This window comes from Hydra viridissima, unplaced genomic scaffold, assembly GCF_058129835.1.
Source record: "Hydra viridissima isolate aposymbiotic clone 2 unplaced genomic scaffold, HvirCarnegie_v1 scaffold_8, whole genome shotgun sequence".
Taxonomy (NCBI): Eukaryota; Metazoa; Cnidaria; class Hydrozoa; order Anthoathecata; family Hydridae; genus Hydra; species Hydra viridissima.
The window spans coordinates 14,053,643-14,069,241 of record NW_028324307.1 but is presented as its reverse complement, the minus strand read 5'-3'; the positions used below and the strand labels follow the sequence as shown (position 1 = coordinate 14,069,241).

At 28.8% G+C, this 15,599-nt stretch overlaps 2 protein-coding genes and 1 pseudogene across 7 annotated transcripts in view; all 3 read right to left on the bottom strand.

The window, feature by feature from the left end:
* The window catches only part of LOC149885242 (uncharacterized), a 47,709-nt gene extending 44,892 nt beyond the window's left edge, over positions 1 to 2,817 (bottom strand). For 2 of the 5 annotated variants that reach the window (XR_016454888.1, XR_016454889.1), the window contains exons 1-5: positions 2,685 to 2,817; positions 2,326 to 2,366; positions 2,160 to 2,234; positions 472 to 639; positions 162 to 344 (exon numbers count right to left, since the gene is read on the bottom strand). Coding sequence is in view for 2 of the 5 variants with exons in the window: in XM_090095600.1 (XP_089951726.1) it covers positions 162 to 204 (43 nt within the window). In the remaining 3 variants the exon portion in view is untranslated. Of the gene's footprint in view, positions 1 to 161; positions 345 to 471; positions 640 to 2,159; positions 2,367 to 2,684 lie in introns of all 5 variants that reach the window. The other 3 variants (XR_016454890.1, XM_090095600.1, XM_090095599.1) reach the window with 3 other exon arrangements.
* A 7,419-nt stretch (positions 2,818 to 10,236) lies between these two features.
* Positions 10,237 to 11,648, bottom strand: LOC149885241 (uncharacterized). The gene is made up of 3 exons (XM_090096438.1): positions 11,281 to 11,648; positions 10,792 to 11,082; positions 10,237 to 10,647 (listed from the first exon to the last, which is right to left on the bottom strand). Exons 2-3 carry the CDS (start codon positions 10,963 to 10,965, stop codon positions 10,339 to 10,341), a joined length of 483 nt encoding a protein of 160 aa, XP_089952564.1. The 5' UTR covers positions 10,966 to 11,082; positions 11,281 to 11,648; the 3' UTR covers positions 10,237 to 10,338.
* A 316-nt stretch (positions 11,649 to 11,964) lies between these two features.
* Positions 11,965 to 15,077, bottom strand: LOC145186627 (uncharacterized; annotated as a pseudogene). The gene is made up of 2 exons (XR_016455140.1): positions 14,786 to 15,077; positions 11,965 to 14,620 (listed from the first exon to the last, which is right to left on the bottom strand). The product of XR_016455140.1 is annotated as an uncharacterized LOC145186627 (transcript).
* Between the last annotated feature and the right edge of the window lie 522 nt (positions 15,078 to 15,599).

Here is a 15,599-nt window from a genome sequence, read left to right as displayed (position 1 = left end):
AAAGTAATGAAGGCTCTGCGTTTTATAAATGAATAATTACATTGCTTTTTTAAAACAGGCACCTGAATTCTGAACTGTTAATAAATTGAATTCAATTAGAGCTGTCATAATGAAACGTTTCTGATTAACTTTATTTACTAAAGGAACAGTAATAAAAATACCTTGTGAGCAGGATGATACATTGCATTGTTCATAATTTATCATTGTTTCACTGTTGCATTGATAAGGAGATGAATCGTTGCTTCTGCAATAACTGCGTGTTCGTTAACGTACAGGATTTGCAGGTAAAACTCTGCATGTCGTTGAACATGCACTCCAACTACCCCATTCAGCAAGTCTGTAATCTTTAAATAAAGCAGACTCATAAAATACACTACTATATACAGAAGTTCATATAGGTAGTGCTCAAGAATATATACATCTTACTAAAGCAACCTAAATTTAAGATAATAGTGATAAATATTGACATACCTGGACATGGGAACTCCCGATTGCAAGGAGTGGTACCGTTAACTTCTACATTCACACATAAACTTTGTGGGGTGCATGTTCGAGATCGTGTTCGGATAGGGTTGCCTATGTTACAAGTGGCTGAACAATCGCTGTAAGGAGACCATTGTGAGAGGCTTTGAGCTTGAACTGTATATAACAAATTGTCTAATAATAGTACTACATGCATACCTTAGCGTATGTGTGTTTAAAAATTTACAAAATAAAATTAATATTAAGCACACATATACACAATAGAAAATGAACGCAAAAACTTCAACAGAATGTCAGAACTTGTTTTAATTAAAGATATCAGAATGGGATTAAGATATAATGAATTAATGGTACATGTTAGTATTATACTATAATTTAAAAAGAATTTGTGTATTACATGTTATAGACCTTTACACAAATATACTAATAGAGTTATGTTATTGGGTCGACAAAATTCAGTTTTACCCTGTAATCTGAAAAGGTTATTGCTGTACATTAAAAATTTTTTTTGTTCTGATAAACCATCAAGGCTTTAGATATTTATGAAGTATCAGAAAAACTTTAGATGTTTTTGAAATATCAAAAGGCTCAAATACTAATGCTTCTGAATTGAGTCAAGGAAAAATCGGAACAGTCATTGAGCTACTTAAACGTTTAGATCTATCCTAGCATCTAACTACAAATGTTTTCTATATTAAGAGAAATTGTTGGGTTTCGAAGAACCATCGAAAAAAGTATATTTGAAATATGGAAGGCTTTTAATTTAAAGCTTATTTTGATGAATATTTCAAAGAATGAAATCTTGGAAGTTGTTCATACTGTGAATTTATTGAACATGTAAAAACTAAAAGAATACTGACTCTCTATCTACATTTTCCAGCGTTGCTACATTTATATAAGTTATGTGTTCAACATTTTCTTCATTCAGAGCAGTTTTTGATCTTACAGTCTGAGAAAATCATAGACTGAGCCATGGTATTAATTGGTTTACATCGATAAGCAATGCATTAAATAGATCGATTCATTTCATTCAAGTAAAATTATTTGCATTCATTTATTGGAACAGTTACAGCTCTAGGAAATATACTTTTAAAACTATGAGCGGGCTTTTAACAATTATTCAACTCATATTATGTTAGTTTGAGATGCTGCCATGGGATTGGATTTAATGTTAACAACGCCATCAAACTCTTTGATTTTGATATATCATAAAAGAGTTTCGTATTAAGAATAAGTAAAGTACCAATATTTCAAAATAGCTAACCATGTACCACCCCTCCCTATTTTATTCCAAGTTTAAATGTAACATTTTCTCTTTCTTATTTGACCACATAGAAAATTTCTGCCAAATGGAGATTCTTGGCTAGCTCAGGCATTTTTATAAAAACTTTAATTTTTTTTTTTTTGAATGTGTCTCATTTTGTAAATAATATTAACCTATAGGCACTTATCATATAATACAGTCCTGAGAAGAGATAGACCTTACATCTAGATTGAAAAAGAAAAGGGAGAAAAAGTCTCTTCATAATAAAAAGTTTGAAAAACTAACGAAGATCTTCCACATATCCATTCATTTCATGAACTTTATAATAAGCTTTTTTAAGACAAATTTACAGCTATTGAATTTTTTTACATGCCTCATTGACTTGAGAGTTTATCAAAAGAATAATTCTTACCTCGCGCAATCAAAAGCGCAATCACCAATAACAAGAATAAAGCGTCCATCAACTGCTCTATTAATTGCAAAAAATCTGAAAAATGTAATTTGCTTTCAAATGTTCCACATGCATTCAAAAGAAATAACCAATGAGATAGATATTTATTCAAACAAAATATGTAAACCTTCAATTTTGGTTCTTGAGTTCTTTGTCTTCAAGTAAAGCCTACAAAATAAATTGAGTTGATATAGACAAAAAATATTTATAAAGAACTTGTTTACAAAAATCTTCCCTTCGCTTTCCATGTAAATGAGTCAATTTGTAAATGAGAAAAAAAAAAAAAAATTGTTTTACAGGAATTCTGATTCTAATTATTGGTTAAGTTGTTTATGGAGATAAATCTTTTAATTAATTATTTGAAACACAAAAGCTTTTCAAAATTATAACCTAGGTTTATAGCTGCAATTTCAGGAATGTAAGCACACAGAAAATCTAATCTTAAATGTATCTAGTATAATATATTTTCTCTCATTAAAAACTTACATAAAATTGTTACTTCAAACATTTAATTCGCTCTCGGTGATAAAATTTCCTTCTACTTCTATCCTCAAGAAGATTCTTTTAAATCTAAAAAGCAAAACCACATCGTTATTTAAGATTAAAAGTTATTTAATTTCAAGTAAATCAACTCTGAGCTTCTTATTCTATTTCATTTTATTCTGCTAAAAACAGACACTAATATAGTATTATCATTATTTGTTAACGTCTATTGCAAACAATAGAGTCTCACTGGTTCAAAAATAAGCTCTGATCAGATTTTCAAAACAAAATTTATTTACATAAAATTAAAACTTACATAAAATAAAATTTCAATTGATTTTTAAAAAATACCAGCTTCATTAATTTTTTTAGTTTTTAAAAATAGTCGTCGGACTAAATTAGGGGTCAATCCCATATATTCAGTTTGTGTCATCTTATAAAACAAAAACTCATTTTTTTGCCTAAAAATGCGAATATATTTCAATAGCGACATATTTCAACAAGCAATCATTATTGGGTTCCATTTTCAAATCAAACTTCGGATGAAATTACAAAATCAAAAAAAAACAAAAAACAAACAAATCAGGTTCATCATCTTCGTTGAAGAAACAATATTGACTAAGAAACAATCTTTACTGTCGTGTTTAAGTTGTGATATTTTACTGTCGTGTTTAAATTGTGATATTTTACTGTCGTGTTTAAATTGTGATATTTTACTGTCGTGTTTAAATTGTGATATTTTACTGTCGTGTTTAAATTGTGATATTTTACTGTCGTGTTTAAATTGTGATATTTTACTGTCGTGTTTAAATTGTAATATTTTACTGTCGTGTTTAAATTGTGATATTTTACTGTCGTGTTTAAATTGTGATATTTTACTGTCGTGTTTAAATTGTGATATTTTTTTGTAGGAAACAATTTTTAGCTTCTCAAAAAGCAAAACAATTAATGGCAGAAGTTTGTTAAATGGTAAAAAAAATTTCAGGGGTGTTTATCCAGGATTTCAAAATAAATTGTCATAAACACCTACTGTTATACAATTTAGGATACTTCATTGATAATAAGGATTTAAGGATACAGAATTGATAATAGGATGTCAAATTAACAAACTATGTTCACGATTAGGAAGTAGAAGATAAGTGATACCTTTTCCCATGTAAAACAGAATTTAAGCAACTGATGAAAAAATGTTAGTCCAGAATTACCAACTTTTTATCGCTAAAGTTGTTTAAGCCTGTGATTACAGGCTTAAACAGCATATGAAGATATCGTCATTTGCTGTTTAAGCCTGTAATCACAGGCCTTAACCACTAAAATCGAGTATTTACACTAAGAACTTTTACATTTACAATTGCATAATATTCACGATTATTATTTTTGTAAAAATAATGCACGTGGAGTTTCATTTCAATTAATTAGTTTATAACAATTTTCTTAACCTATAGTATATTTTCACATGTATTTTTACAATCACATTTGTTAAATCTATCTTAACAAGAAAGTGCAGAGTTTCCTTAGAGTGCAAAGCATCAACAGAAATACAGAGTGTTACTGATAATACAAAACTTTAAAGTCTTGTTACTGAATGGGAAGTTTGATTAGGCTTTATATTTTAGCGCCAATTCTGTTCTTTTGTCGGTGTTTTTGTTTTTTGGACTATTCTTCAAATCAAAGCTGAGTGCAAAAAATTGCTGAATTTGCTGATACCAATTTCAATCAACTAGTAAATCAGATGCACTTTTTTTTTCACTGTTATTATGCTCAGTCATATGTTCCGTAAACTCACGTTTCAGTTTACTCAATTAGAGTATTAAATAATAACAGCAGAGCTAAGTTTCTAACTTTTTTTATGTTATCACACAAACCTAATAGCATTTATAAAATATTTATTTCTGAAATAAGCTTAAGTTACATTGAAAAATACTAGCGGCATGTAATTTATAAACTACCATTAGATAATGAGCAATAATAAATAAAGCGTATTTATGCATACCGGGAGATGTGAAAATACAGCCAATTTCTAAAAAACAAATAAGTTGACTAAAAGAACAAATTTGGAAAAAGCACTCTTTTAACGACTTATTTCCAATTGCCATTAAAAGATGAAAGTTAATCATGCTCGTTCTGACCAATTTCGAAATTCAGGTTACCAACTTTTTGAGCATATCAATGCTTAAAAGCCTTTTTATCTTCTCCCAGATTTTACCAAAGAAAATATTTTTTACGTTTGTTCAAGCTTGTTTTTTACTACAATACTATTAATATATCACTCTGATATATTTACTTTTATATCACTAATGGATAACCTGCCCTGCTGCCAAATCAACAAACTACCATTACGCATATAAGTTTTAAATTTTCAAAACATAAAACGGACGTTATTTTTTTAAGTTTTAACGTGATTTATTTTGATTGTCTGGTTTTAGATATTAAAAAATTTATTTAACTTCCTGTAATACCTTGCGACATTCCTAATGGATTTAAGTTAAAGATCTTAATTCTGATACACAACTTGAATATTTTGGACGTTTTTCAATTGGCCAGAATTTAGTAACTCTTTTACCAATGACGCGTAGAATGCTTTTTATATACCATGACAATAATGTATGTATACCTGTATATGTTAAAAATCAACATATATAATTTTTAAGATATACAGATGTTCTGTTTAAGATAATGATATTAGAAGATTATGCTAAATTAATCTTACAAGTAGTAATCCCGATTACCCATCTTCGTCCAGCCGACGTTACAATTGATCCGATGGCAAAAAGCTAAAAGTCTTCCTACGCCGGGATATTTATATTTATCCGACGTCAGACAAAAAAATGTTATTCGACTTCGGAAAAATGAAAAACATTCAATATTTTATTGTCGTTGATAATATGGCGTATAACATAACAGTTGCTGCATCAGTAGGAAAAAAAAAAAGGCTAAAATAAAAAAATTGAAATAAAATAGGTATTCGCAAAAAACAACATCTTTAGACTAGATTTGTAATTAAAAACACGTTAAAAAATACATTTTTAATTAATGCGCATAATAAAAAAGACAAAGAAAATACCTTCAAAATTTTAAATCTTTGGAGTTTAATCACTAGTTGAATAAGTTTTCAAAGCAGCCACATAGTGCTAAATATCTATATAATTCACTTTTATCTTAACATTACATTAACCTGTTTCTATTCCCTACATTTCATATATAAAATAGTTATAGCCTATATGAGAAAGCGCTTTTTTTCTACTTATATAAAAAAAGTAAATTAAAGGAGTATTTATGGCACTAAATCAATTTACTCCATTGTGAGGGAGGGAGAAAAGACGCTCATACGGAGACTTATTCAACTTGTCATATAAATAAATAACAAAGCAAAAAGAAGAAAAGTTAAAAACAACGACCGGAAATAGAGTTTCACCGTATGATTCATTAACCTATAACGTCAAAAAGGAAAAAATAGGTATCGCAACCGAAAATAACCAAAAACTATGAAAAGTTAAAAAACATTATTCGACCAATAGAAGGAGAAAAGAGGAGAGGAGTTCAGAGCTGTTAAGAGAATTAAAAGAGAATTCTTAAGAAAGTTTCAAGAGGAATTACAAAGAGAGAGAATTTTTGTGATTTAAAAATATTTGGATAAACAAAAAGTTTTGTAAGTAAAAAAAAAGAGAAAAAGAAGAAGAAATGTTTGATAATCAGAAGAAGTAAGGAATTAAACAGAAGTCAGAAGAAATATTATACAAAGAATAACAACCTGAAGTTTTTACCGTTTCAAATAAAGAAGAAGAGATATTCGTCTAAAGAAGAACAAAAAGAGCATTAGTTGATGAAAACTTAAACACTTCAAGAAGAGTAAGTTAGCGTTATTTGTATTTAAAAGTTCTATTAGTGAGCTAACCATTAAACACTAAAAGAACGTTTATTGAGTTATGTTGTATAATAGAATATGCTGAGGGCAATAAAAATAACTTTCAAACTTTAACGGTTAAACCTTGTCCGTTCCTAACCAATCTACTGTCTAAACCTAACCCTTTCCTAACCATGTTATCCCCAGACCTTCAACCTTATTTCTAGTTCTCCTCATTACCTCTTCAACATACCTCCGTGTACCTAAACAGCTTCAACATAAAAACAAACATTAAATTAACTATTATTAACACCACCCTCACAATATTACTAATCAAAAAGGATTGGTAGATACTTCACTTTAAATATTAAACTAATTAACTTAAGATTAACCTTGGTATTGACAACTTGTTCTTAAGAAAAGGGCCTCCTCATTTATGTCTTAAAGTCTCCAAAATTAGAAAGCAAATTCGAGTTGGTCGCAATCTAGCAGCTGTCATGGCTGCATCATGAGCTATTTCTGAATACTTTTGAATGGCTATACTTCTAGCTATGATTTTTTATCAAAACTATCAAGCTTCGGTAGTGGTTCAATGAATTTTCTCATCAGAGTTTGAAAAGAAGAACCATGACGAACGCTGCTAGTGCATTTTTCTAATAACTCTACTTTCTATTTATATCTTTATTACGTTTCTAAACCCAGTGAGTTGACAAGCCATTCATGGCGGTATTACCCTTCGCTTCGTTATACTAGCCTTTTGCTTTTTTATGAAAGCGGCGCTAATCAAATTATTCGCTTCGTATAGGACTACAATAAAGAAAACAAAAAACGAATAACTGATTCAAAAATATAATTTGAGGTACAAATAACAGTTTTCCAGCAAAATTGTAAATAAATACTTAAAAAATTAAGTTGTTTTTTATGGCTCATCACTTTCTGCTAACTTTAAGTTAAAACCCTAATAATTCCAAAATTAAAAAAAAAGCGACTTAAATGTATTTGAAGTTTGCGTTTGAGCTATAATTTTAGCAATCCTGGCTTGTAGGGGAAACATTTAGATTTAGAATGCAGTATTAAAAAAAATCGTTTTTGAGAGGGCCAAAGTTTCACCGCTTAACAAGCGCCACACCAAAATCCCATTCCCTCTTTCTCCCCTCCTTCTCCCTCCCCTCCCCTCTCCATCACAGCTACACTAATGTTCATTTTACATTTAGAGAAATTTAAAGTTCACATAAAATGAAAAACAAAAACAAAAATTGGTGAAATTATGTTAAATAATAGTTTTCTAAATACGCCTAAAGATCAAAAAACTTAAGAGGTGCGTACCTACGAGTCTAATTACCTAACAAACCTAGAAGAGTAGAATGTGCTACTTTTAACTTAGACAATTGAAAACAAGAAAACACTTTGGGTAGCATGTTACAAAAGGCAAAAGTATTGTTTTGATAGTTATGGTTTGCCACCTCTTAAGCAACTACAAAAGTACTTAAACTATTCAATATGCTGCAACACAGATAGAATCCAAGAGCTGATCAAATATTTTTTGGATACTAATGTTTACAGATTTTTAAAAAAATTGAAAAAGGAATAGAGTTGTAAGATATTGTTGGAAGAATGATTTATTTCCAAAAGAACCACGGAGTGTATTTCTAGGAGCAGAAATTTAATTTATGGAAAAAAGTTCGTATGAAGAACAATAGGAAATGTCTAAACAACTTAGTAAAGATTTTTTATTAACCAAGTATAATGAATACATATCCGGTAACCTTTATTATTTAGATTGTTACAACTCTGGCATCATGGAAGGAGAAAAATCTGCACAGTTAAATGGAATTATTAATTATATTAAAATTTCTAGGAATTAATTTATAGATCCTTTGATGATAGTAAAGGGGTACGCTCAAAATGGGATAAAATGGTGGGTATTTCTAGAGATCAGACTATATCTATATCGCCAACAAATAGCAAAAGTTGTTGAAGTACACAAGATATCTAACTAGAGGTTTATATAGAAATATTCATATATAAAATTTATTGCATTAGAAAAATTGAGTTCTTCAAACATTCAATTTTAGAAGAAACTAAGAATAGCTGACAACAGAAAAGCTTTATTAAATTAATATCATTCAAAGATAGACGAAAAATCAGTAAAGTATTCCAAAGAATTAGTTCATTTTAAAATTAGAAGTGATTTACTAAATATTTTAAAAGTAGACGAAAAGTAAAATTTTTTTAAAATCAAAATAACAGATGCGTCTAAGGGTGTCTAAAAAATACAACTTTTTCTCAAAACCAAAAGCTTTCGAAACAAATCCTGGTTATATACCTTAAATAAAAGAAAAATACAAAATTTTACCTCTCTAGCTTCAGGAAGCGTTAGATGCAAATTTCTAGTTTTCTTCAAAATGTCTGATATTTAAATTATAAAACAATACCACGAAAAAACAATTTATCTTGGTTAAAAATTTTTTTTTTTCGATTAGAGTTGAGAAGTTATTTACATTAATCTAATATACTTTTTGCTCAGGAGTTATGTTGTTCAAATTGCTCTTTTTCATTCGTTTTTCAACTCCTTTTCTATTTTCTTTAGCAACCATCGGTATGTTTCGTCTCTGACTTTCAATATGACAGTCTGCCAGGAAAGCTTGAACAAGACAAATATTTTTTTCAGAGCAGTCATTTGTGTACTGAATATTTGAAAAAGAAATCTTAAACAAACTTGAAGCTGGGATGAAAATCTGCAAATTTTCCATCAAAAATCCAAAAAAATATATCTTATATGTTAAGATCGAGTATGAAAAAATGTGCCAGCTGTTTTTCCCAACAAACTCGAGCAAATAATTGTTCTTGTTAACGATTAAATCATATCTAATCTCTAATTTTTTTTTATTTCAAAATAAGAAAAATCCTCGGGATAAGGATAATAAGTATCATAAGGAATTAATCTTAATTAGGTACGACTGGATTTACTCTCGATACAATTACAACATCTTCAGCCAAGTACCATGTATGCCTATGAAGAGAATTTTTCGGACTTTTGTCTAATACTTTGCATTCTTCCTATATGCTTTGGCTACCGTTATAGCTTTGAGATCATTGAGATGGTGCCTGGTTTTTGATAGATGACATCAGAAACCATGGAATGTAAAATAATGTTACAAAAGGTGCAACATTATTTTACGTTCCATGGTTTCTGAAGTCATCTATTAAATGTCCTTAATTCACCAGTCTTATGTTTATAGGGGTTTTGGGGCCTAGGAAATCATTTAAGTGCTCATTTTCACGTTTGGAGTGGTCATGACTACACAGTAAATAAAAAACCCGTTATATTTTTAAAAAACATAACGGGAGTTTTCCTCGCACATAACGGTTCATTGCCGTTATGTTTAATACTTAATATGTATGAAAATAACATAACGGTTTTAGCGTTATGTTTTTTCATAGCAAAATTGCCTTGAACATAACGGTTACATAACGCCAATTAGCCGTTATGTGAGAGGAAAACTCCCGTTATATAACGCGTATTTTACCGTTATGTTTAAAACCTGATATAACGGGTATTTATCCGTTATGTTACCCGTTATGTCAAATTATAATTATTTTAAAGTAGGTTTTTTGAAACCCATGATTAATAACAGAAATTGCTAAGTAAACTAACATTGAACATTTTTTATGTTTATAAAAGTTAATTTAAAAAATAAAACAAATTCATCCAGTTTAATTTCCTAATATATTTATGTTAAATTATTTTTCATAATCATGAAAATTATTTACAAAATAATTGAAGAAATTAACTTAATGACATTTATTAATTCAAAAATATTTCACATTGCTGTAAAAAGATTGCAAAAGAAAAATGCATTTTTTAGAAAGTAAAGCTGATCGTCCGAAGCCGCAAATATCTTGCAAACATCCCAGAAGCTGCCCAAAACAAGAAGGATATGTCAAATCTAGCAAATAGTAAACGGCCATCAAAACAACCACCATTTCACATGTACTGATCAAGGGCTGAACATCGATCTCGACACCTCTACGACTCCTTACTCCATATTCCGTTTTATTATAGATAACTTGTGGACCATACAAGCTTGGCACTCTTAAGTATTCATGTATTGAATCACACTAAAATATTATAAATACAAAATAAGTATTGCAACCATAAAAAAGAAACTATTATTAATACATTAAATGGGTTTGAATCAATGTTAAGTTTATATTTTATAGAACTGGCTTAATACCAAATAAAAAAAATAAAATAAAATTTACATCAACTTTCATAAACAATTTATCAGTTGTCTTCTTAGAAATAAGTGTTTTCTGGAGCAGCATTAAACTTTCAGTATGGGTTTGCGAATCGGGAGAAATCCAAATCAACATCTTTTGAATCTTAAGAGACGAATCTTTAAAAATAGGATACAAACGAATCGCTTCTTCCAGCATCAATCCAGGAGCATATGTAACTCTTTTCGGAAATATACTATAAGTCTCATTATTAAAAAGATGTCTGTTTAGAATAGACAGTGTTGAAAGTGATGGCTTTTTCTTATTAAGTTCATTCTAGGTGAAAGAAAGAGTTATATACATTCCTTATTTTATAACTATTTAATAAAATAAAGTAATGACCTGACACTTAATATTAATTATAACATTTCAAAATTTTTTGCGTCTAAGTTTACTTAACTAGACTATAATTTCTGATATTAGAATTAGAAATCATTTTTATCCAAAAATTTATAAACACAGAAAAAATCTTACTTCAACATCTTGTAATAGCTGTTCTTTATCTACAACTGATTCGAACAAAATTGGATTTACTGCTCGGCTACTATTATTGATGGAACTATTTACAACAGAAAAATGAGGAAATCGCTTAACCTTTAAACTATGACATTTACTAAATTGTCTTTGGCGATAATTATTAGGCAACTTTTTGAACAAGAAATCCTAATAGAAAATTAAAAACTTTAATTAAATAAATTGAATCAAACAATTTATGTATACAGCAGCAAATTTGAAAATCTGAAGTAAAATATAAAAATGATGGAAAAGGAAGGAGATCAAAAATGAATATTAAAATAGTAAATATTACAAATTAAAAAAAATAAAAAATATTATAGTATCAAAGACGTGATTCTTACCCATTTATGGCTGTAAGAAGGATATAAAGAAATGCAAGTAGACTTTAACTTTGCAAAGAATATTTTCCGTAACAACATTCTATTTTTGATATTATTATGAATAGGCGCATGCGAACAGCAAAAAGCTAATAAACAAGACATTAGCTCTCTAGATATCACCTTATCTTCAATAGAAAACTTGTTGCTCAGAAATAGTTTAATGTGAGGTGGAAAAAAATCAATGAGAGTTTGTTTAATATCACCATCAAAAGGGATTCTGTTAATCTAAAAATTTATTATTAATGTAAATGTTAAAAACATAGGAATAATAAAAAATATTTTGTATCATCATGTGAAAATTGACAAAAGAAAGCATTTACAACTACTAAAGTTGACAAAATAAAGAAAACAAATTAGACTAAAGTAATCATATTTATTGCAAATAATATAAACTTTTTATAAAATTTCAATGCAACTATATGATAAGGAATGGCAATGCTGGGGGTACAATAAAGAAAATATCCCCTTCTTTAAAATAAAATGCTGGCCAAGGAAAAGCTAAGCCTTCAGCTGCAATAGTTCTAAAAGGAACTGTGTTGTCCTCAACAGCAGTAAAAAAACCTCGTAACACATTGTAATTAAGGCACTGAAGCTGTGAGGAAATAAATACTGTTTTTTCTCCTTTTACTTGAATTTCTTTAATAATAAAAGCAGAAGATTGAAAACCATCATGAAACCATAAAGACGATTCAGGACAGTATTTAATTCCATTAATCTGGATGCAGGTAACAATATTTTTTTTTATAGTAACTTGATTTAATTCACAAAGAACTCCATTACTAATTTCTCCAAAAGAATTATAAAAAGATATAAAAGTGTTTAAAACCATACTCTTCATAGCACTTAAAGGCATATTTTTGAAATTAAAATGCCTAACATTTTTTATTACTTGATGTTTCCTCTCAAAAGCCATACACATGTGGTATCGTAGTGAACCAAATTGTCTGGATTGCTCAGGATAATGAATAAGAAAATGAAGGTTTGGTATAAACTTATCTGGGTATAAATTCATAAAAAGAGTATGATGGGCTGCAATTGTTTCTTCTAAAGAGACGAAGTAAGCCTCAGTGGTAACTGGAGAGAGACACATTTGAAGAATACGCAGCAGCTTAATAAGACACAAGAAATGACAATCAATAGTGATACTTCTTAAAAAAATTGGTAAAATACGACAAATAGAAAGAACTTGAGCACTCCCAAATTTCCCCTTAATAACCAAATCTACTATTACAGGTGGTTTTTCACTGTCTTTTGGGTATTGAAACAATTTTATAAAGTTGTTCAAGCTATCTATTGTAAAAAAACCTTTCAAAACCTCATGATTCAAGTAAAGTTCTATCTGCAAAGGTATTACACCTTCTAACAAATCATGCATTGGATCAAAAAGAACTTGCTTTGTCACATCAAATTCATTAATTTCAGATAGAACACTGTTAGATTGAATGCCATATAGTTTTGACCATTTTAAACGTTCAACTCGGGGAAGACTAGAATTATCTAGTTCTTTGACTCTCATCTTGTGTTCCTCTAAACTCCTTATTTTACACTGAGAATGTTTATTATAAACTAACATTTCTGACCTGGTTGAATTACAAACTCTACAGCACCTAACAACTTTCTTGCTAAAACCCTCTTTAAAACCAGCAATTGCATTGCAAGTTAATGAATCTCCAATAAAGTGTTTTAACTTTACCATGAATTTTTTACCATTAGCATTAGTTAAAGTTGAGGAATCAATCAATGATAGTTCATTTAGAGATTGTACCAAGTCAAGAAGAAGAGATTTCATAAAGCCTTTTACCTTAACAGATTTAGAACCAGTTATTGCTAAAGGGAATATTGAGAAAGATTTACTTAAGCAGCATTGCGGAATGTTTAACAACTGAAAATATAAAACCCACAACTTGTGCTTTCCTCTAGATTTGCCTATTGGATTAGTTACACCTAAATCATCTGAATACAATGAGATAGATATTTCTGAAGAATACTCTAGAAACTTATCATATTCATTTGATGTAAAAATAAACTGAAGTATTTCTTTAAATGGAATAAAACATCCATGTAAACTGTTTTTGTATACGAACTGAATTTGTGGCATTTTAAAAGCAGTTTGAAAATATCTTGTTCTAGAATATTCTGTTGATAGTTCTTTACAAATTGTAGAAATCTCTTCATGTTTACCACATTTTCAGAGCATCGATATTTTCCTCGCAAATGAAGAGCTAATGCAGCAAGTTGATCTTTTCTATTCTCCTTCAAAAATTGAAAATCATCCGGTTTTTCAATATTAAAATCATTATTATTGTTAATTACTTCAATTTCAGTATCAAAAGGAGAAAAACAATTTCTATTGTGAAGTTTAAAACCTTTAACACTTTTAAATTTTGAAAAACAGTTTTCACATACAACTGAACCTTCCTGACCATGTAATTTAAGATGTGATATCATTACATATTGTTTACTTGTTTGAAAACTACAATTAGAACAAGATAAAATTACTTTTTGAGATCCAGGTGGTTCAGCACTTGATTTTGGTGGTTCAGCAACTTGTGCAGCAGTTGATATTAAACTTAAATTTTGCGATCTTGAAGACACATCTAAATCCTCAAGTACATCTTCATAATTAGAGTCTTGGTATAATGTTGATTCAGTTGGAAGTTGAGGAATAATGGATTGTTGGTTGTTAAAATCGAATGAAACAGGATCAGAGTGTCTATCTACAGCTGAAAAAACAGCTTTAACGGGAGAAAATCCCTTTAAACTTTGAACAAAAGTGCTGAGCTCATTATTTTTTGCTAAGGATACAACTTCCACTTCTAGATTTTGTTCATTTAAAATGGCAACAAATGTTTCAGAATCGACTTCACATCCATTCCACATGATGCCACTTATATCACTGTTATCAAACTTTTTAGAAGCTAAAAAAGTATAATTTTAAATTAAATAGCTCAACCATTGTTTTTGGCATATATAATAACTTGATTAGTATGAAGACAAAAATGAACTGTAAAGAATTTGAAGATTGATTAAAAAAAAAAAGAAGATTGAATAAACAAAGAATGTGCATTAAAAAATAAGCTTACCATTAGTTAAAAAGTCTGCAATATTGCTATTACTAGCAAGAACAATTTTCTTTTCACCAAGATACTTGACAACAACAGCCTTTATCATTTTGAACTGTTAATTATTGTAGAAATCAGTAATATAGTTATTATTACTTAGAAAACTTAAATTATACAAATAGTATATTTAACATTATTTAATAATCGCAATATAAAATAAAATTAATTTTAAGAATAGTAATAAGTAAAAAATGGTAGGTATTAAATAAATAGTAGTAAAGAACATTATTAAGCAACATACAAATACAGTGAACTCCTAATATCTTGAAGCCTCAAAGGGACCAAGAAAATAGTTGAATTAGCAATATTACATACATACATACATACATACATACATACATACATACATACATACATACATACATACATACATACATACATACATACATACATACATACATACATACATACATACATACATACATACATACATACATACATACATATATTGTTATTATTACTATTATTATGATTATCAATATTATTAAATAATATTATTAATATAAATAAATATATAATATTAATCATTAACAACCCAAATGTCGTTTAAATGCTAAGAAGTAACTACCTTGAGAAATTAAAATAAGAAAACTAAAACAGTAAAGACCTTATAAACAAAAATTGCAAAGATTCTTTAAACTCGCGCTATTTTTTACTGATAAAATAATCTGTTTAACATAACGGTTAAACATAACGCTTTGCAAATATATATTAGTATACTAATGATTTAAGCACCATTTACGCATTATAACACTTTCAACACTATTTCAACTTA